This window comes from Berghia stephanieae, chromosome 9 (genome assembly GCF_034508935.2).
Source record: "Berghia stephanieae isolate SIO BIC M18660-M18661 chromosome 9, UCSD_Bste_1.3, whole genome shotgun sequence".
In the NCBI taxonomy this organism is placed as follows: domain Eukaryota; kingdom Metazoa; phylum Mollusca; class Gastropoda; order Nudibranchia; family Aeolidiidae; genus Berghia; species Berghia stephanieae.
This window is the reverse complement of record NC_088368.1, coordinates 28,137,431-28,160,852: the sequence shown is the minus strand read 5'-3', so window position 1 is coordinate 28,160,852 and position 23,422 is coordinate 28,137,431. Positions and strand designations below refer to the sequence as shown.

Sequence of the window (23,422 nt, the reverse complement as noted above, 5' to 3'; positions counted from 1 at the left end):
ATCTTTATATTTTATTTGAAATCAGATATGACAAAGGTATCCACGTAGGCATTTATTGTCGCAGGTGCAAATGCTAATTTTTTCTGTTGAAAACAAAACAAAACAAAACAACAAAACTATGTGTTCATATTTTAGTTACGTAATTGAAATTGGCAATTTCCTGTTTTAAAGAAGAGGTTACCTGCGAATATAGATCTTAAATAGAATATAATTGACAATATGTATTTATCTTGATTTGTTGATCTAATGTACAGTAAAGTTCTCTCTCTCTCTCTCTCTCTCTCTCTCTCTCTCTCTCTCTCTCTCTCTCTCTCTGTGTGTGTGTGTGTGAAGATAGAAGAGGAAGGGAGAAAGAGAGAGAGAGATAGGGGGAGGGGAAGAGAGAAGAGAGAGAGAGAGAGAGAGAGAGAGAGAGAGAGAGAGAGAGAGAGAGAGAGAGAGAGAGAGAGAACGGTAAAGTTGACAGATAGTTCTGTGTGATGGTACGTTTTATCTGACTGGCGGATATTGTGAGTTATTTACCTAAATCCATAGCATCAATAGCATCAATACTATGCTATCGACCGACGTGTGCATAATACATGCAGGTCTGACATCCGAATTCACTTATAGGCCTAGTTTAACATTGTTGTAATGGACAATATATTGCGTCATTTTTTGACATTTTCATTTCAACAATGAACCCATAATTTGACATTTCCATGACAACAATGAGCCCATAAGAAATTGGGTTGTAGGACCTGCAAATACGTGTACGTCGTGTACGATCAATGAAATTATTTTACTCGGTGCTGTTTGAAAGATGACGTTTTTAAAAATAGAAACGAAGAGAAGCGAAGGAGTAATCCAAATGCTGCTCGCGTTGTTGATTTGTTTATTATGAAGATGATGTAAACGATCTTGTATCTTTGGCGTGCATAAGTTTTGTGGATTTGGTATTATTAGTGTGTGACCTCCCACGTTGGAGGTGAGGAGGACGATGAGAGGGATGAGGAGAAGAGGAGGAGGGCGGCGGATTCATAAATTATTTAGAAATAAAAGGTACATAAACAAGTCTCTCTCTCTCTCTCTCTCTCTCTCTCTCTCTCTCTCTCTCTCTCTCTCTATCTCTCTCTCTCTCTCTCACACATCTTCATTCCCCCCTCTCTCCCTTCCCGTTCTCTCCCCCCCCCTCACTCACTCTCTCCCCCTCTCTCTCTTCTACGTTACCATCTTGCATCTCTCTCTCTCTCTCTCTCTCTCTCTCTCTCTCTCTCTCTCTCCCTATCTCCCCCCTCTCTCTCCCCATCAATCAGTATGTATGCGATGGGTTGAAGCCAAACAACACAAGCGAAGCGATCAAATAACAAGGTTAGGATTGATTGCGAATAAAATCCAATCTAGAAGTCTTTACATATTCATTATAAACTCTAGGGATTTTGGTAACATGGTTAAGTAAGTCATGATCATCAGCAGATAGCTACACACCGATTCCCCCCCCCCCCCCCCCAAAAAAAAAAAAAAAAAAATTATAATAAAATAATTAATTAATAAAAACACAAAAACAAAAAACAAGCATACATAAATACAAGCGAAAAAAAACCCAACAAAACTAGCAAACAAACAATTTAAAAAAAAACAAACATAAATACATAAACAAAAAGCCAACACCACCCCCCCCCCCCCCCAAAAAAAAAAAAAAAAAAAAAAAAAATTAAGATCTCGGTCAGTAAACTAGTGCTTCAAAAATATCGATCGATTAACAGAATTACCATCAACCCGTCGAAAACTCTCAAAACCTGGGATTTCAAGGAAATCCAAACTGTGATAGTTTTCGAAATGATAAGGGCCATTTTAATCGTTGAATATTAGAAGGACGAGTTTTCTGGCCAATTTTGAAGACTAGATTCTGATCACTTCCAACTCCTGGAGCTACAAGGAAATCAGACAGAAATTATATTTTTCTCATATGAGGACACAATAAATTAATTTTTAAAAAAATCAAATTAGAAGTTCAAAATAAGTTTCATGATGGACAACAGATTTAATTAATTCATTTTAACTTCTTACATGTTATCTCTTCGTTGATTCCCAAATATTGTCTTATGCTCCTGACAAACAAAGAACATACACTTTTCACACTGTAAAGGGACTTTTGTTTTAGCCCTCGTACAGTCACAGTTACTTTTTTTTCCTTCTTTCTTTTTATTTTTTTATTTTTTATTTTTACCCCGGATGCATCATTGTTTGTAGCCAAATCTTTAGCAGACGGTGAGGATGCTGCGAACCTTCTCCTGGCTAAGGGCAATTATTTTGAAGCCTCGAGGATTTCTATTGTCATTGAAATGGTCACCTCATCGGTAGGTAATGGGAAAGGGTTTCATTCAGCCGAGACCGATGCAAGAAAATGATTGAAGTCAAACTTTGCATCATAGGATAAGGTGGCTTAATTTATTAAAAAAAAAAAAAACAACAACGAATACAGCAATGCATGTGATATCAATGATGTTGGTGAAAAAGACAAAACAAAACAACAAAACCCTCGGCCGCCATCTTTTTTTACTTCCGTTTTGATGAAAAGATTTTGTCCATGCCACCAACACTATTCTTCGTTGAAATCGACAGCAAAACGAGTCTGGTTTTAATGTTTCATCACTTATTATATATTATTGTCATCATGAATTGGTGATAGCAATGTGACGTACTCATTCTTTTTTATGATTTATATGTCACCAAACTTGCCTCTGATCGAAACGCAAATTTTTTGGCATACAACTCATCACGCCCTCCTACATACGTGTCTTAATGGCGTAGGAATAAATCGTTTTATTTTGTCACCGTCCAATACTTGGAAAGCCATTTTTATGAGGAGTGTTTCTGGCTGACAACTTTATATCAATAAAAAGTTTGCAAATGTAAAATTTCGTCCTGTCCAAAAATGGCTCGGCTATTTTCATTTATTTCGGCGTCCTTTTCTGCCTGTCGTCCAACCTATATTTTTGTTATTTATTAAGCTGTTCACTGGCACAGGCGCCCGCCTCTGCAGCCTCAGCTGTCTTCATATGATAGGGTAGCATCCTATCCTATATTTAATTTTTACAACAACATGAAAAAACAAAACAAAAAACATCTGGCAGAATGATTAAATATATTTTCTCTTTTCACCTCTATTTCTCTACATTCAGGCTGTGAGTGCGGGTAGTCAGGAATCGCTGGACACCAAACGGTCATCCCTGCCCCGTATGAAGAGTTATGATGCTGTCGTCTTCGATGTCTTACGGGTCTCTCCTGAAGACTTTGCTGTGAGTAATGTGTTTTAAAAAAATATCATTCATTCATTTATTCATTCATTCATTCATTCATTCATTCATTCATTCATTCATTCATTCATTCATTCATTTATTTATTTATTTATTTATTTATTTATTTATTTATTTATTTATTTATTTATTTATTTATTTATTTATTTATTTATTTATTCATTCATTCATTCTTTCATTCATCCATGCATCCATCCATCCGTCCATCTATCTATCAGCCACCTAACCATTCACGTATCTATTCAAGTATCCATCCATCCATCCATCCATCCATCCATTCTTCCTATCCATCCATCTATCATCCACCTAACCATTCATGCATCTCTATTCATGTATCCATCCATCCATCCATCCACCCATCTGTCCGTCCGTCCATCATTCATTCATTCATTCATTCATTCATTCATTCATTCATTCATTCATTCATTCATTCGTTCGTTCGTCCGTCCGTCCGTTCATTCATTCATTCATTCATTCATTCATTCATTCATTCATTCATTCATTCATTCATTCATTCATTCTTTCATTCATTCATTCATTCATTCATTCATTTGTTCATTAATTCATTCATTTGTTCATTCATTCATTCATTCATTCATTCATTCATTCAATCACAACTCCATTCCCTCATTCTTCCAGCTATCCATACCCATGCCCACCCATCCATCTATTCAGCCTTTTCCAAAGTCAACTCTCACCCCATTCATCCGATGCCATGCCAAACTCATGATTTTCTCTCCTATCTCTTTCAGAGCCAGATAACCTTATTAGACCTCCCTGTGTTCAAATCTATTATGCCTGATGTGAGTAATTGTTAAATTTTAACTCAATCAATCCTAGAAATTTTTGCTACTTTTCAAAATTGGAAGAAAAAAATGTATTAAAATAAGCATGTACCCACATAGATAGTTTTATTCAACTACCATTAACATGCAAAAACTAAAAACATTATCTTTGATACCGTGCCTATAATTTGTCTCAGTAAAATGTAATAAATTATAGGCATGGGGTAAAAGTAACCCGGGTAAACTTCGGATACAGTCGGTGTTAGGGTTGAGTGAGTTAGAATATCTGTTTTAAGCAGTGTGGTTCCTATCTGCCTGAAAGTTGGAAAATCATTGGTTTAGACAACAGTGAAGGGAATGATTTATGAGTTTAATATGAATCTTTTTTTACGAATAAAAAATAAATGTGCTCATTTAGAAAGTTTATCTTTGTGGTTTCACCATGCCCAATGTGTTTTTTTCATTTCATTTATATCTCCTAGTAGGCAAAATAGAACCGAATTTCCCTTGTCTGCAGTATATCTGGGCCGTGAATCAGCAATCTTTAAATACTGCTGTGCCGTTATTTGTCACTGTCTATAAATTGAGTTTGGTCATGTGTATAAAATGTTTAACCCCCCCCCCCCCCCCCCCACACACACACACACGCGCGCGCGCGCTTTGTAAAACAAAAAAAAAAAAAAAATAAGAGGACAAAGTATGGGCCAACGCGTTAATGTCACCATCACCTCTTTGGTCACTGGCTGTGAGAAATTATGCTTAACTTTATTTTTTTAGAAAGCAACAACAAAAAAAAAAAAACAAATAAACAAACAAAAAAAAAACAGACACTACAATACAAGACCCAGAGAGACTGTACAATGTAGTATAAAACGATAGGGGCTGCCTGAAGACTGTGATCGTTAAAATACTAACGAAAGAGTGGCACTCTTACAATGCAGTATTTGATGTGACAAGCTAGATAATGAATGAGCGTTTGAAATATACTGTTCAGGAACTATTCAATTTACTATGGTATTCAATCTTATCAACAGGAGCTGACCTCGTGTGCTTGGACCACTAAGGAAAAACTCATCAAAGCGCCCAATGTCGTGGCCTTCACTAGACGTTTTAATCATGTGAGTTTTTTGGTTTTGTTGGCAGCTAAACGTATGTCTGTTTTGATCTGTTTGCTGTGATGTTGTCATCAAATTGTATGAATTATTGGCGACAGCCTAAGACTAAATAAACTTTGAAACTTTGTGATGGCCTTGTGGTACAATTGATAAATCACCGAAGGTCAGGGAATGGAATTATTTATGGCCAATCCTCTCAAAACAGATTCCTGTAAAATGTGTACTCTTGTGTACAGACTGAGGAGATTAAGACCAGTTGGGGGTGATTAAGACCAGCCCCCAAATGTGCCCCCCCCCCACCCCCCCAAACGCTTTCCAGATTAAAAGATATTAAACAAATATGGTAAAATGTACATATTTGATAGATTTCACCCTTCCCCACACCTTCCCCACACGTCAGAAAAAGAACATTGGACAGTTAGTTTATTTCAATCTTAAAATATATCATTTAAAGATGTTATAAAGTGGCCGTATGGGTGCAATCTATATTTGGTTAATATCTTTCAACCCGAGGAGGGGGGGGGGGGTTCACATTTTGGGGCTGGTTTTGGTCACTCCATTCTACGGTTTTTGATTGATTACTAACGTTGAAGAAATAAATCCGAAGCTGCCATGGTTTGATAACTTCTGGTTTTCTATTTAATTCTTTTCATCTGCAGGTAAACTTTTGGGTCCAGAAAGAAGTCTTGAATTGTCAAACGCTCAAAGCCAGGGCAGAGGTGTTGTCGCATTTTATCAAAATTGCAAAGGTGAGTGAATGATGCTGGTATTTGTGTACTATTTATTTTATTAAATGTGAAAACACATCCTAAGGCATCATTGAAAATTATTTGTGTTCTAATACTGAACTTAGAGCTCACGCTACGTGAGATATCTGTGCTATATATTATGATTGCACATCATCATCATCATCATCATCATCATCATCATCATCATCATCATCATCATCATCGTCGTCGTCGTTGTCGTCGTCGTCGTCGTCGTCATCATCATCATCATCATCATCATCATCATCATCATCATCATCATCATCATCATCATCATCATCATCATCATCATCAATATTATGTTTTTACACTGTGTTTTCCCTACTAGAAACTTCACGACCTCAACAACCTCCACGCAGAAATGGCCGTCATCTCAGCCCTCCAGAGCGCTGCCATATTTAGGTTGTCCCACACATGGATGGTGAGTGAAATAATCAAACTTTTCAACCAGTTGGTTGGGGATGAGGGAAGGTGGAGAACCAATCCAAATCATATTACTCGAGGGATTACTGATTACTTTTTTTGTTGTTGTTCAAAGTAAGAGACTGAGTTAACAGTTCGACGTTCTGATGTGACTTCAGTTTTTGAGGGGTTTCACTTTTTTGGGTTTTTTCTTTTGGCTTTAGCCAGAAATTTGGCTATTCGACCTGCCTTTTCTATAGAAGGCAGCTGTAAATGTTTAAGGTCCCTATTTAGTCGAAAAATATGCTGTCTCTGTACAAGTGCACTCCCCCCCCCTGCATGAATTGTTCAGTTTATCTTATCTTCCTAAAAGAATTAATATTGTAAATCACTTAGTGCAATGGAATAAAGTTAGAAATTATAGATAAGCATTATAAAAATAGACATCTTAACAAAACAAATTAGAAAACAAACAAAACAACAAATAATCATTCACGATCTGCTAACCTAGTTATCATTATTATTGATTTTTAAGAAGATCAAAACAAAGTAATTTAGAAAGTAATAAACAAAAAAAAAACAAAAAAATAGTATTAAGAAATTCATGAATTGCTCACCATACTCAAACCCAGATGCTATCCAAGAAAGACAAGACAATGTACGAGAGAATGGCAGACCTCTTTTCAGAAAACAACAACAGACAGAGACTTCGTGACTACATGGAGAATGTCAAGCTTCCCTGTATACCTTATCTAGGTAAGATGGATAATGAAAATGTTGCTCCTTAACTTACTTAATCTTTTTCCCTCCTTGTGGAACATAAGGCCTCAACGAGTGTCCGTCATTTGCTTCTGTCCTTGGCCACATTCTTGGTAGCCTCCAAGTGAGGCCTGCTATCTTCGTCAGTTCTTCAGACAGTGAGCGTCGTCTCCATGCCTGCTTCGGATACCCCTCACCTTTCTGGTCCATTTGGTGGGTGACGGATCTGCCTGGTCTTCTCAATGTGAATGTGTGATCAACCCATTTCCATTTCCTCCTCCTCATTTGAGTGCTGGTGGGTTCTTGGATTGACCTCCATAATTCTGTGTTAAAAGTGCTTGAAGTGCTTGAAAGTTAAAGAAATAAATAACAATAGGAAATTGAATGGAAGCTTCAATTTAATCACCTTAACTCTCTCGAGTTCATGCACGGTAAATCAAACGAATTTGTTTGATTGTCAGTGATGGTGAATTGAGAGAGTTAATAACACACCATTCTCACATCTCTCATTTGACTTTGGTGTTTCATTCATCGTTTTGTTTGTTTGTTTGTTTTTTGTTGTTTTTTTTTTGGGGGGGGGGGGGGGGGGATCTGACACGTCCACGTTATCTGCCTTTGTTGATTGATTAAATTGAAGATTCCATTCCATTTCATATTATTATTTATCTTGATAAGGTTTAAACAATATCTCCCTCTCTGCCTTGATGATTGAAGCCCACAAACTGGGTGGGGACAGGGAAGTCAATTGCTGTGTCTTCTATCTCCCTATATATCTGTTTTCCATGTTGATTTCAGGCTTTGTCTTGGAAAAGGTTACTTGGTTTTTTCCTGGCCCTGGCCAGAGTCCTTGACTGAGAGGGAAACAAACAGATGTAGAGCTATAGTTTTGGGAGATGATATTTTCATCCTTTTAATCATCTATCAGTTATGTACTAATATATTTTTATTTTGTTGAATATGCGTTGAAAGCATTTGAGTTTATTTCCTTGGTGGAATTCTGTGCTTGTGTCTGGATGAGACTTTTAGGTGATCTCAAACTTAAGTACACTGATAGTTTGCTCTTGGAGTCTACATCTGTTGCATATTTGAACCATTTCCCTTTGTTTTACTTTTTCTTGTCTACTTCTTCTGGTAAATTTAGAAAATATTTTCTTCCTTTTGACTGGCGTTAAAATGATCTTTAAAAAAAAAATTTAAAAATTATTAACTTATTTTTTTGAAATAAAAAATTGACCTCATTGCAATTATTATTACAAAAGTACTCACTTCACTAAAAGTTCAATGGGCATGGTTCAGGTTTTCTTTTCTTTTCTTGACCTCTATAGTCACCCAACCCATTAGTGATTAAGAAGCTAGAATTTTAGATCTGGCCGCAATGTACTTAGCAATATATTAGTTCCAAATGTAAAGATAAGAAAATTCTATTGTTACTGCCTATTTTAATAATAGGCTTAAATTTCAACTCCATGAACGTCTTGGCTGGAAAAAAAAAATTACTTCCAACTTGCACATAATATTTGCAAGTCTGATAACCAAACGTAATTATGGGCTTGATTATACATTGTTTTAATGGACAATATTTTGCATTGAGAGTTATTTCCATTATAACAATGAGACCATAACAATTTGTGGTTTCAGAACTGCAAATAAATACAAATTTATTACTTCTAATCACTTAGATTTATGTATGAAATGTGACAATGTAATGTTTGTTGTCCCCAGGTTTGTACCTGACGGATTTGATATACATAGACGTGGCCCATCCACACTCAGGAGGGTTGGAGAGTCGGCCAAGAAGAGAGCAAATGAACAACATTCTACGTGTCATAGCCGACTTTCAACAGTCTGAATATGGTGAGTTCACAAATGCCAGTTAAGACTTTTAGAATAAGAATGGAAATATAAAACTGTTTTATCAAGCAGTTGTACAGGGAAAAAAATAATCAGTCTCTACTTTTTATTAATATTAATACTCATATGAAATCATCTAGAAAAGAGAAAAAAAAAAGATTATAGTTCTTCATTTTAACTCTCTCGAGTTCATATGCATGGAAAATCGAACAAATTTGTTCGATTTTCAATGAGGGTGAACTCGAGAGAGTTAATCAACATTTTGTTATAAACAATTTTTAAAAAATTTGGTTTTGTTTAATGATGTCAGTGTTTCATTGTTAACGTAAATAGACAAAACTGAAACAGGAATGATTATTTTGATATTTTCTCTGTATTTTCTTTAAATAACGCATAAATTTTGATGAACTAGCAACCTTAAAACTACAATATCTCTTATATTTATTACTTTTTGTTTAAAAGATGGATTACTTCAGTTGGACTCATAGCGTTCATGGCTTCATGTAGTTCTAGTCCATATCTCAGAAAGACGTCAGTGCATGAATAGCATAATATTTCTGTTTGCTCAATGTTCCAGTCCTTTTCTTGCCTACCATTTCCCAGATAACATCAACCTGTGTGATCACATTCAAGTCTACCTTAAGTCAGTCAGATACATTGAAGAATTACAAAAGTTTGTAGAAGACGATAATTACAAGTAAGTCAAGTTTGGGTGGAAAGTACAGTTGTTGTTTACCACCCCTCCTCTCCTTCCCACAATCATTCCTTAAAACTATATTGTGTTTCTGCCTTTTTAGGACATTTTTCTAACACCCCCCCCCCCCCCCCCCCCCCCCCCGAAAAAAAAAAAGAGCATTGTTTATGTTCCTATTCTCTTATTATTGCCTTTTAAGAGCTAACTTATACTAGCAGTCAGTAGTTAACGAAAAATCATCACCCATTAAGATCGTCTATTGATTATTTTATTTCACAAGCTCTGATACCACATTATCTCATTCGTCTGTAGTGTTTCATTCATCCTGTTTAGTTGATATAGGGGAGAACCCAAAATGTCCGTTTTATCTGTTTTCATATATTAAATTGAAGCTTACATTCAATTTCACATTGTTATTTATTGATATTTTAATCACAGTAGGGAGTTAGGCTTAAAAAGTTGAATTTATATTTTTAAAAATTTCTCTTAGTTTTTAAAATCGCTTTTTATTAAATGATTTGTATTGATTATTCCTTTTTCTTTAAAAAAAATTCCAGGTTATCCCTAAAGCTTGAACCTCCAGGTCAGGGTACCTCTGGCTCCTCTAGAGAAGATGTCAACACTTTTCCCCCCTCTTCCCCCCACACAGAACCCCGCAACCACCTCAGTGTTGTGGCACGAACCTCCACCCCCACCCACAGAAAGTCGAGAAGCTTGAGTGCTAAGTAAGTATGGAAGTGGTGAGATGAGTCGTGGTGGTGGAAGTGTTAGAATTAGTAGTAGTAGTAGTAGTAGTAGTAGTAGTAGTAGTAGTAGTAGTAGTGGTAGTAGTAGTAGTAGTAGTAGTAGTAGTAGTAGTAATAGTAATAGTAGTAGTAGTAGTAATGGTAGTAGTAGTTATAGCAGTAATAGTAGTAATAGTAGTAGTAGTAGTAGTAGTAGTAGTAGTAGTAGTAGTAGTACTAGTAGTAGTAGTAGTAGTAGTAGTAGTAGTACTAGTAGTAGTAGCAGCAGCAACAGTGGCAATGATGGTGGTGTACTAACCTTAATGAAATGTCGTGACAACGATGATAACGATGATGATAGAAGCTAAGATTGTTGCATGTCTCTCTCTGCTCTCCATTCCTTCCAGCTTTCTGTCCTGTACCCACATCCAAGTAGACAAAAGCCACAGTCTTCCCACCGGTGCCACAGCACCTTACATCCAGGGCATCAGGCATTTGTTAGACGACAGCGTGTTGGAAGAGTCGCCCTGTGCTTCCAGTGAAGGTTCCTTGTGTAGTAAAATACAAACTGGTGAGTAAATGTATCAAATTGAACAAAAAATGAATGTAATTTTTTTTTTTAACTGCTTAAAAAAAAGAATATTGATGACAGAACATTTTGGACTCGAAACCCTTCTTCAGCGTGTTGGAAGAGTTGCCCTGTGCTTCCAGTGAAGGTTCTCTATGTAGTAAGATACAAACTGGTGAGTGGCTGCATCAAATTATTTGAACAAAAACGAATGTAAATTTTTTTTTTAACTGCTTAAAAAAAAAGAATACTCAAGACGGAATATTTTGGACTCAAAACCCTTCTTCAGTCACCCTGGGTTTCCAGTGAAGGTTGTCTATGTAGTAAGATACATACCAGTGAGTGCAACAAATTATTTGACCAAAAATGAATATAGGTTAAATAATACAACTTGAAAAACAGAAAAAAAACAAAACACTAAAATGAATTGAAGTTAAAAAATACAGCTTTAAAAAAAAACAAAAAAAAACAAAACAAAACATTAATCTGAACATTGAACATTTTTCGCTGAAAACCCTACTTCAGCATGTTGGAAGAATAAGAGTTGCCTGTGCTTCTAGTAAAGGATTCCTGTGTGGTGAGATACAAATTGGTGATGAGTCAATCCATCAAATTATTTGTATAATATATGATTTAAAAAATAAAAAAACAGCTTTAAAAAAGAACAAAATCCTTAACATGAAACATTTTAGGCTCAAAATCCTTCTTCAGCGTGTTGGAATTTCCCCATGTGCTTCAGTGAAGGATCCCTCTGTCGTAAGATACAAACTGATGAGTGAATCCATCAAATTATTTGAACAGAAATGAATAGTTAAAGAAAACAACATTATTATAACCTTTCTACAGAGTTGTTTAACATTAAAATAAATATTTTTATTTATGTCCCTTACATTGATCTATAGTCAAAAGGATGAGCAAGACTATATATAGTGTGCGTATAAAAGTTTTGTTGACCAGAAAAGTGTTAGGAAGGGCGACTTATTTGACTGACCATTGAAGTCTTATCATCTTAACCATTAACTATTTTTATAAACATCTGTAAGAACTGCGATCTAAATAAAATCACCCCGACTTTCTTGTGCTTATAGTCAGACTTGCTACCAGTACAGATTTCAAAATGGTATTATGTAGGGATGAATCATGCCCTGAAATGGAAATTTTGAAACAAAATGATGAGATGGGACCTTTAAGTTGTAATGCAATAAATAATATTTATACTCTTCCATAAAGAAGCGAAATTAACCCCAGATTTCATAATTTTGGCTATAATTTCAATCCCAGCATATAGTTCCTCCGTCCCCCCCTTGACGTAATACTGCTTTAGGGGATCAAATTTGGATAAATTCATAAATTTTTTTCAGAAAAACCCAGTGAAAATGTGTTTATTTCACTGAGAAATGAGTCTATGTTAAAACTTTCTTAACTTCCCACATTTGAGATTTTTAAATGATGAGGGTCATTTTAAGGGATTAATATTTATTGAAGGGCGAGTTTTCTGGCCAAAATATTCAAAAATGTGTTGCTGTTTTTCTAGAGTATAACTGTACTTACTTACTTACTTACTTATCCTAACCAGCGACCACCTGAGCTCTAGCCCTTCGGTCTTGTGCTATGACGTAGAAGTTAGATGTCTTTTGTAGTTGTTCCAGGTGACTATAAAGTGTGTTACTGATGCTTGGATTTGGTGGGAGGAATGTGCATCTCAGGTCTTCAAGAGGTTGACATTCAAGCAAGTGGTGTGTTACTGTTTCATTGGGGTGTTGACATAGGGGGCAGGAAGGGGATGTGTCTTTTGTAATTTTGCTTAAATGGTTGTTGAGCGGTATGTGTTGTGTTCTTAGTTGAAGAGTATAACTGTACACTACTAGTGTTGTTCATCCTATCAAACCTAATACTAGAAGACAGATGTATTATGTTCACACAATACTCCATTATTGATAGACACCTCCCTGCTATTTTCTTCCATCCCAGATTTAAAAGAGATTCAAGATTCGTCTTCCAGTACAGTTGACCAGGACTCGTTCTGGCCTGCTAGAAACAAGTAAGGAAACTAGAACGCGTTGTATTTTATTAAAACTCTCTCAATCCTAGAGATTTTTGCTACTTTTCAAAATTAGAAAAAAATAAATTAAAAATGAGCATGTCCATATAAAGTTTTATTCAACTACCATTAATGTGTAAAAATTAAAACAACATTAGCTTTGATACTACCCATATAATTTGTCTCAGAAAAATGTAATCAGTAGGCATAGGGGAAAAGTAACCCGGGTAAACTACGGGTATAGTCGGTGTTAGGGTTGAGTGAGTTAATCTTTGACTGAAAAGGTCCTGATCAGGTGGAGATCCTAGATCTACGAGGTGGTTTTTTGGGGGTTTTTTTTTTCGTACATTCTCAGGTTTTATTCCTCCAAGTTTTTAAAATTAGTTTACTTTATCTGTACAGCTTGCTTTCCCTCTTTCTTTCATTCTTTCTGTTTTGTGTGTGTGTGTGCGTGCGTGTGTGTGTGTGTGTGTGTGTGCGTTTGTGTGTGTGTATATGTGTGTTCTTTTTCTTAAGAATCTTAGGAATTCTTACAGAATCTTATTCAAAGATTAGGAATTTAGGAATAGGGATCAGTATATTTCAGTGAATGTTAAATTTGAAATTTTGGATGGTTGCACGTGTTGAAAATATTAATTTTGGGTAACAATATGAGAAAATTAGCTGTGTCTTCTATCCCCATATATCTATTTTCCAACATGCTTTCTGTCTTTGTCTTGGAATGAGATTACTTGGTTTGCGGGTGGTTGGATGGGAGCATCACCCTTGAATCATATACCTATGATGTTCGCATGGGTGTACGATCCGATAGTGATGTCGTTTCTTCTTCTCTTTACTAGCCTATCCTGCTTCTTTGGTTTGTGATTGTATTTTTGACAGGGGATATTTTTTTTCCTGTAAATCCTCTGCCTGTTTGTTCTTGGTTATTTATAATTTAGCTTATGACATCTTTAGGTTATGATTTTGATTGACATTTGTACTATTTTTGTTAGATTGCTTGTTTTTTTGTTTCAGCGGTCTCTCATATAACCTCAATTGTGTTGGAAGAGACCTAAAGCAACAAACAAACAAAAAAAAAGATTACTTGGTTTCTTTCCTGGCCCTGGTCGGGGTCCTGGCTGGGAGGGAAACAGTCAAGTGCATAGTTATTGTTTTGGGAGATGATATTTTTTTCCTTGTAAATCATCTCTGTTATGCATTGTATTATGCTTAGTTTTCATATTATATTATATAATTTGTAAGCATTTGAGTGTGTTCCTCTTAGTTCGGGCCTGTGCTTGTGTCTGGATGAGACTTTTAGGTGATCTCAAACTAAGTACTTTGATAGTGTGCTCTTGGAATCTACATCTGTTTCCTATTTGAACCAATTCCCCTTTGTCTCACCTTTTCTTTTGTGCTTTAATTGTAATTCTAGAACTTTTTACTATCCCATTTTCTTCCTTTTTACTGGCGCTTATATGACCTTAATGTGTTGCAAGCGCCGTAAAACCTTTAAAACAAACACACATGAGAAAATTAGCGTAGATATTGGGGAAAATATGATAAATCTTTTCAAATGGTTGAAGTGTTGGTTGGCAAGTCTGACATCGTATTCCCATTTTGAAATGATTGATCACACTATTTCCCCTTAAAAAATTATACAGATACTTTTGTAGACATGCTTTTTTTGGGGCAGTGTGGCTCAGCGGACAGGCTTTGCTTCATACCCAAAAGGTACAGAGTTCGGCTTTCTGCCTCACCGTAGCTCACTTTGCAGCGCTGAGCTGTGGCTGACACCTGGGTTATTACAGTCTTCTCTTGGAATAGACCCGAAAGACAAATTTCCCCTTGGGGATGAGTAAATTGAATTTTATTTTATTTTATTTATTTTCGTGCAGTACTTGCTTCCTCTGAAACAGTTTTGCTCTCAAATATTTTCCTCAATCATCATTGACATTACAACTGACAACATAAATTTCTCCCATTCACTCCGCTTGCAGTTTATATAGAGGAGATGCAGATGAAGATGGTGGCTCAGTCGATATGGAGCACAGCTTTACGTGCCAGGGCTGCTTGAAGAGAAAGACACTCATCAAGGATGGAAAGAAACCGACGGTAAGCTTAGAAAATCATTTTTCATACATGGGGTGGCCGGAAAAGTTTAGCTGGGATTCGGAAAGATTCACAGTCTGGAAGTTGGTGTAGCTTGAATGTGCAATTTTTTTTGTTTAAAAAAAAATAAAGTACGACTATGTGGTCTAGTGGTATGACACTCGCTATCGGATCGGAAGGTCCTGGGTTCGAGCCCTGCTCGGCGTATAGTTGAGTCCTTGGAAAAGGCTCTTTACTCACATTCTCTCAACTGTATGCAGGTGTAAAATGCGTACTTGGCCATTGACAGCGTTGTTTCTGTCAGAAAAAAAATTGAAATATCGCCTATCAGACGTCATGTTTCGTTCTTTATGTTACATGTCAGGGACCCCTTGTAAAGCGCTTTGAGTACATTTAATGGATATTGCGCTATATAAAAAGCTCAATATTCATTTATTTATATTTAAAATGCAGTGGAGATTATCTTTATTAGATCAGGGGTGAGGTGCTCTTTTTCCAGCAAAAACCGGAAGACAGGCTTTTAAAAAAAATCTTCTGGTTGATCTTTGTTAGTATTGGTGAGTTTTTTTGGGAGTTTTTAATTGGTTGTTTAACCCTCCCCTTACCAATTATAGGAAAATCGTCACATTCGTTACGATACAAACAGCCTTTTTCTTATTCAATTTTCTTTTGTACATCATAAAATTTAAAGAAAATGAACAGTGTGTTGTATGTAGAGCATGTTTTGCTAAAGAAACTATGTATCGCAAGAATTTTGCTGCAATTATTTAAATAATAATGATAAAATAAGAATGATAAAAACTCTGTTTTTCTGTTAGTTGGGTTTGAAGTTTTTGGGGAAAATCCTGAAAATGGCTGGTAAGGAGAGGGTTAAAGGCAATGGTTAAGGGGAAGCTAGCTGGATATGTATCCTTTTCTATAATTTAAGGGTGATACCATTTGATGAAGAGAAGCTTTGTACGAAATATTTTCATTTTCAGGCTTTTAAAAATTTTTTTTAGCAAAGGGCATCCCTGTTAGATAGAAAGTTTTGAGCATTCTAGTACACCTGATTGAGAGAAAAGGAAATGGGGAAAAAAGCCATTTAATCATATTTTGTGGCTTTTGTTTTTTTGTTTTTTGATATTGCTGTATCAACCTTCGATGTCAGACCAGTGCACATAAATATTTATTTTTCTATTTTTTCATGTATTAATTAATTAATTAATTAATTAATTAATTAATTAATTAATTAATTAATTAATTAATTTATTCATTTATTTATTTATTTGTATATTTATTCATTCATTCATTCATTCAGAATTTTATCTCAATTTGTACAATTTTAATTTTTTTTTATTTGAACAGGTGTCCCATTGGACCAGATACTGGGTCGCCTTGTGGGGTTCCAATCTTTTGTTCTACCCTGCTAAAACCCTCAGAGGCTCCGAACGCTCACATGTGAGTAAATAGAAAAACACTGTCACATAAAACTGTCTCGCATCCAGCAACCCCACACCCAAGGCTGATATTCCAAGGACAACAAGGATTACAAACAAAAATTAAGAGATCACGAGACGAACCCCCCTTACCTACCCCCCCCCCCCCCCCACCCTCCCCCCTCAAGCCATAAAAACAAAAAAACAACCAATTTTTAAAATTTTTTATTGGGCTGTCCATCGATTGCTGCATGCCCAAAAGAGTTCCTTAGCACCTTATTGTCACCAGAACAGTGAACGACCAACTAAGAAAATTGAGAAATCATAAGAACCCCCCTCACCTACCCCCCCCCCCCCCCCCCCCCCCCCCCTCTCAACTCACAAAAAATAACAAATAACAACCAATTTGTTTTAAAAATTGGGCTGTCACTTGTTTGCTGCATGTCCAAAAGAAGAAAGAGTTTCTTAGCACCGTAATGTCACCAGAACAATGAGCGACCAATTGGTTCAGAAGGCTAGCCGTAATGGCAGAGGATTTTTCACAACATCCCCTTGAACTACACATCCTCATCAAAAAACTCCCCATTAATGACTGTTTCATGGAAAATGCAAGTCTTAGACATGAGCAGGTACTCCCAGTACATCTAGATTGCCAGATATCCACTCAAAGTGAAATGCATCAAATTTAGTTCAATAAAAGTCGTCCTTTAGAGCCATAGGGACCAGGTAGCCAGAGTATCTTCCGCTTTCTAATGAGCTGAACAGATAAATAGCAATTCATTGATTCAAATGTCAACCATCCAAAATGCTTGCTACCCTTTGGATACAACACTAGTCTATTGCAAAGCACTCTCTGCCAAGATCTAACAAACCCAGCTACTCAATCAATGCTGGGTTGGCAGTGGGATTGAAAAAAGCAATCTTGACTTCAACCTGTTTCCTTTGTGTGTGTGTGAATCGAGTGCTCTACCAACTGAACTATCAAAACCCTCAACTTAGATCCATAAAAGTTTCTATCGGAAAGATATTTTGATTTCAGAGATTTTCTTTTTTTTTTTTCTTTGTTTTTTTTTTTGTTCTCTTAACCCTCTCCTTACCAACCATAGGTAAATCGTCATATTCATTACGATGCAACCAACAATTTTCTCTTTCTGATTTCCTTTGTACATCACAATATTTAATGAAAATACGTTATTATAGCTATAAAAGCTCGATACTGTTTTGTAGAGCTCATTTTGCTGAACAATATTATGTACAGAATGTGCTTATTGCTTTTCTGTTTTGAGTGAGAAAAATGTATTTTTGTGTAGTGTGAAGTTTTGTAAATAATTTGGAAAATTGCTGGTAAGGAAAGAGTTAAATGATTGTGTCTTCATCTCTCCCGACCAGTTCAAGAACAACCCAAACAAAATGACGTCCATAATGGGCTGGATGGTGGTCTTGGGAGACAACCCTCTACAGCCAGACTCATTCCAAGTGACCGACCCTGTCAAAGGTAGGGGGAGTAAGTTGATGTCAATGATATTATTATATAATGATGATGATAATATAATAATAATAATAATAATAATAATAATAATAATAATAATAATAATAATAATAATAATAATAATAATAATAATAATAATGATAATGATAATAATAATAATAATCATAATCATAATAATAATCATAATCATAATAATAATCATAATAATAATAATAATAATAATAATAATAATAATAATAATAATAATAATAATAATAATAATAATAATAATAATATTAATAATGATAATATTATAATATATAATACTAATTATGATAATAATGATAATAATAATAATAATAATGATAATGAATAATAATAATAATAATAATAATAATAATAATAATAATAATAATAATAAATAATAATAATAATAATAATAATAAATAAAAATGATGACAATGATAATAATGATGCTGGTAATGATAATAATGATAGTAATAATAACAATAAATAATAATTATGATGATGATAATGATGATGATGGTGATGATAAAACTTATTCATTCTATATCATTCATTCATTCATTCATTTTCTTTTCTCATTCCTTATTTCATCCCATTCATCCATTCATTCATTTATCCATCGATTCAAGTGTCAACCATCCAAATGTGTTTATATATTTTCTATTATTTTTGTTGCTGTTGAGATTAACTATCATTCTCCCATTGGCCATCCTTGCAGGCAATGTGTACAAGTTCAGGGCTGGCACCCAATCCAGTGCATTACGGTGGTGTCACAACCTGACGGAAGCTGCCAAGAGAGGACTTCACAAGGTAGACAACTTATATTTTGAGCTATGAATGTCTTGCCATTGGTTTTGAATTACGAGTTATTTCCCCTCTTTGACCAATTGAAAACAAAACCAAACTCATTAAAGGATGCCTCTACCACTACCAGCAGCATCAGAAGTGATTTTAAAACAACCCAACCTGACTTAAACATTAGCAGCAAGAGAAAATAGACTCCCAACTTTATATATATATATATATATATATATATAGAACGAAGTTGACGTCACTCAGGTCTTTGTTATTGGTTTTTGCCATCCATGGTTATGAGTAATTCTCACTTAACTGTATTAACCAGATTTTTATGCAAGGAAGAGCAAAACTTATCATCCTGAAATAGATAGTAATGGTAAGCCTCGCAGTCCGAATGACGCTTGGTGAGAATTGTGTGATTCAGTCATAGAGTATCGCTGCTCTCTCCATCCATGTTGTTAATTGTTTCCATTGGTCACAGTCCCATGCCAGAGTTTTGAGATAGATCGGTATTAAAAAAAAATTAAAAAATAGAAAACAACAGACCAGTCCATCTCCATTGAATTGTGTAATTGAACAATCTTAAAATTCACAATTCCACCAAAAATTACGAAAACTTTTTTAAAAATCTAAACAGTACAAAAAATACAAATTTATCCACTGTACCTCCTTCCGTTGTATTAAAATATTTAATAATGTTTTTATTTATATTTTTCCCCTTTCTGTTTTCACAGCCCGTCAACCTGATGTCCTTCGACTGACTAATCACCACGACGCCGAAGCCGAGAAACTTTAGATTGTACATATTGTAATTTTAAAGAAAAAAGGATTCTTACACACGCTACGACAACAAGAAGAAGCAACATGCAGAATATTCTGGTCATTACGTATTACATAATATAGATGATGATGCTTGAAAATAAAACTATATATAAGTCTGTGCCAAAAGGTTGTTTCGTAACATTCCCTCCGACTCGAAAAGACCTCATTTTTAAATAAATAAAAAAATTAGATAAATTTTCAGCCTTAACTGGATTCTAAAGATTATTTAATGGTAAATAACCAAAAACAAAACAAATACAAATAAAAACCACCCAAAACAATAGTTGGAGTAACTTTTCAAACAGTGGAAAAAAGTGCAGATAATGATAAAGAATTAACTTTGCTCACACTGTTTTTTTGATGCTTGGAAAAACTTTTCTAGCCTTTAAGTTGATGGCAGACCTTCAGATTTTAGGATTTTCTTCATTCTTCAAACCCAGAGAAACTAATGACAACTCAATTCTTTCATCACCTGGATCAAACAGATAATATACTATACAAGAAGAAATTTCCATGCATCCAAATTCATAAAATCCTACATTTGGACTGAAATTTATTAAAACAATTTCTTCTCCTGAGATTTATACAAGAGCGTGGAATTCATTGCCAGGTCAAGTCATTAACAGCCTTCATCGGACAATAGATCTGAAGATGGCCCCCCTAACCACTCATCATTTCGTTTCGTATTTCGTTTGTTACAGATTTGCGTTTTAGGGCCCATAGGCCTTTTGCATCTTATTGATTCAGATTTAGATTCAGATTGTCAAAATTACTTTATATATTTGCTTTTTCGTTTTGAGTCGTTACGGATATGACCATTTGGTACAGTCTCCTATACATTTATACGTATATATTATAAATAAACAAAAAAACCAGTCATCTATGCTTAACTCAACATGAATGTCATAATAATTTAATAACGATGAACTATATCACTGCCGTACTCTGAAGAATGAAACAAAACTACGTTTAAAAATTGTTGGCCAGAAAAGTCTTGCTTTAAATATTGATAGATTAAAATGGCTCTCACCTCGTCAAAAACTCTCAAACCAGTGAAGTCCCAGGTTTTAGAGAGTCATTTTTAGTAATCAATATTTGAAGGTCTTTTCTGGCTAAAATGGTTTTTGTTTTTTTCAGAATATGGCAGATTATGTATAAAACATTCTATCTGCCTACATGCCTTTCATTGATTTGCTCTAAATATAGCACAAGCCTTTCAATGGCTGTTTTATTGGTTGTTATGAATATTAATATTAAAGTGACTTATACGTAATAAAATTATAATAAGAATGCATTGTCCCTTAACCAGTTAACTGCTAAATTCTGGGAAAAACGTGTATTTAAATCTTTTGCCCGAAAACTCGTGCTTCAAATATTGGTCAAGTTAAATGACTTGGCAAAAACTCTCAAACCTGGGACTTAAGGGAAGACTTTGTAAAGCCCGGTGTTTGAGAGATTTTGCCACAGCGGGTAATTTAAATCAGTCGATATTTGCAGAACGAGTTTTCTGGCCAAATTAAAAAAAAAACATATTTTTCCAGAGTAAGGCAGTTAACTGGTTAATAAAGAGAATGCTTGGTCCCTTAATAAGAATTCATTGTCCCATTGGTTTGTTTGTTTGTTTGTTTGTTTGGTTGTGCAGCTGATTATTTCATTCAGATTAATATCGATTTAAGCTAAACTTTTCCTTTGATTTCCATAACTTTCTTTATAGCACATCATAAAAACTTTTGTTATCTTGAAAACTGTCTGGTCTTTCACTCATACTCTCCATATATTATTTCACTTATTTTGTTCTGTCATTTCACAGAAAAGCATAATAATTAAAAATCTGTTTACAAAGCTCTTATTCTCAATGGATATTCACTAATAACTACCATTAAGAGTTTTTTGTTTTTGTTTTTTTCCCTCCCCACCCCCACCACCTTGTTTTTCTTTCTCGTTTTGTTTACTTGTCTTCTCTTTAAAGAAGATGAAATTCAAATGTTTCAGTGAGATGATTTTATTATTTTTGTCCCCCTTCTCGTTGAAAGGGTTGAAAAGGGGGCTTGAATTCAATTTAAAAATTAAATCTTCTGTCAAATTAGGAAATGAATGTGTCAAAATGCAAGTCTGCATTGCATATGATATACGGTCCAGTTTTGTGTAGGTACCAGTTCTTCCATTGATGTGATGTGCTATGGATTGTTGATTAAATATTTCTAGTTTTCTGATTTCTAACAGGGCGGGGGTTTACCCATTTCACTCATTCTTTCTTTTTCTTTCTCCCCCCCACCTCCCCCTACATCTTCCCCCACCGTATGTGGTATTAAGAAAATGGGGAGTGTAAAATTGAAATCTCCAGAGAGAGGAAATTGAAGCAAATCTCATTGTTCTTTGAAAGCATTTTGTTTTCACTCAGATTTTATCAGCTCAATTTTAAGCAGCAGGTACATCCCGATATTGGGGGGTCCGCGATAGCTCAATGGATAGAGCACTCACTTCATATGAAAAGGGACTGAGATCAATCAGTTAAGATTTTTAAATTTTTTTGTACACTCCCCCCCCCCCCCCCCCCCCCCCTTCCTCCTCCTCCTCAATCCATCCAGCATTGAACCAGTAGCTGGATCTGTTAGATTTGGGGGGAAATGTACTTTTCAACAGACTAGCATAGCATCCTATCCAAAGGGTAGCCAGTTATTGCTATTGTTCATTTCATGCTATAGTAACCGGGATAAACTCAGACTCCATGGGCCCAGTGGCTCTGCTGGAAGACTACTTTTTAAATTTTCATCCTAATATAAATGTTTTGAGACGATAGGTCACATTTCTATCTCTCCCCCCCGCCCCCCCCCCCCCCCCCCCCCCCCTTTCCCCACTTCATCCCCCTCCTTTCGCTCCTCATTTTTTTGTCTAGTTTTCTCCGATACTCTTTTAAATTGTATACTTGTACATACTAGTATTTTTTAAGATATATAATATTTATATTTTAGAAAATTGATATTTCAATTGGATCAATGGCCAGTGGTAACCACTACTACAACCGTCACGTTTTTTTCTATAAATTTTCTATCTCAACTACTACCAAGCCATACTGTATGTACCTACCTACTCTTGCCTTCAATATATATTATCATGTAATTTAGTAATAAAAAAAAAAGAAAAGAAAAGAAAAGAAAAAAATGATATGTCATAATTCTCAATCATATGTGGCCCTCCAAATCAAATCTGGCTAGCCGGGGTTTCTGACCCTCCCATAGTGTGTAGGGCGGGAGGTACTCACTGTGTCTTCTCTCCCCTTACATCTGTTTTCCAATTCCAGTTGCTTTCAGTCTTTGTCTTGGATTGAGATTATTTAGTTTTGTCTTGACCCTGGCTAGAGTCCGTGGGTGGGAGGGAGGGAAACAGTCAAATGTATAGTTAGAGTTTTGGGAGATGTTATTTTTTTCCCTTGTAAACCATCTCTCTGTTATGTACTATATTTTTTTTTTGTTTTTTTTTTGAACATATGGTTTGTAAACATTTGAGTGCTTTCCTCTCAGTAGGATTCTGTGCTTGTGTCAGGTTGAGACTTTTAGGTATCTCAAACAATGATAGTATGCTCTCGGAATCTACATCTGTTCCCTATTTGTGTCATTTCCCCTATTTGAAAAAAGAAAAGACCAAATTTATTTTGTATTACTGATAAATTTAGCGTTTTATAATTCAACTTTGTAATTAAAAACATGAAGTTATTTAAACTTTATTGGAAATATGAACATTTTATTCTTAAAATGAAAAAAAAAAACATTTTAAAAGTGGCAATAATACCTG

General features: G+C 35.2%; 1 protein-coding gene across 18 annotated transcripts in view; it reads left to right on the top strand.

The window, feature by feature from the left end:
- Positions 1 to 23,110, top strand: part of LOC144979980 (ras-specific guanine nucleotide-releasing factor RalGPS2-like) — a 143,555-nt gene extending 120,445 nt beyond the window's left edge. For 7 of the 18 annotated variants that reach the window (XM_078927384.1, XM_078927383.1, XM_078927386.1 and 4 more), the window contains 16 exons: positions 3,165 to 3,281; positions 4,052 to 4,102; positions 5,119 to 5,202; positions 5,859 to 5,948; positions 6,295 to 6,387; positions 7,001 to 7,124; positions 8,850 to 8,981; positions 9,582 to 9,675; positions 10,230 to 10,397; positions 10,805 to 10,968; positions 12,937 to 13,006; positions 14,986 to 15,100; positions 16,445 to 16,537; positions 17,905 to 18,010; positions 18,729 to 18,820; positions 19,543 to 21,924. In XM_078927384.1, the coding sequence (XP_078783510.1) occupies positions 3,165 to 3,281; positions 4,052 to 4,102; positions 5,119 to 5,202; positions 5,859 to 5,948; positions 6,295 to 6,387; positions 7,001 to 7,124; positions 8,850 to 8,981; positions 9,582 to 9,675; positions 10,230 to 10,397; positions 10,805 to 10,968; positions 12,937 to 13,006; positions 14,986 to 15,100; positions 16,445 to 16,537; positions 17,905 to 18,010; positions 18,729 to 18,820; positions 19,543 to 19,569 (1,620 nt within the window). In that variant the 3' untranslated portion in view covers positions 19,570 to 21,924. Of the gene's footprint in view, positions 1 to 3,164; positions 3,282 to 4,051; positions 4,103 to 5,118; positions 5,203 to 5,858; positions 5,949 to 6,294; positions 6,388 to 7,000; positions 7,125 to 8,849; positions 8,982 to 9,581; positions 9,676 to 10,229; positions 10,398 to 10,804; positions 10,969 to 12,936; positions 13,007 to 14,985; positions 15,101 to 16,444; positions 16,538 to 17,904; positions 18,020 to 18,728; positions 18,821 to 19,542 lie in introns of all 18 variants that reach the window. The other 11 variants (XM_078927375.1, XM_078927374.1, XM_078927376.1 and 8 more) reach the window with 6 other exon arrangements.
- Positions 23,111 to 23,422: the final 312 nt, after the last annotated feature.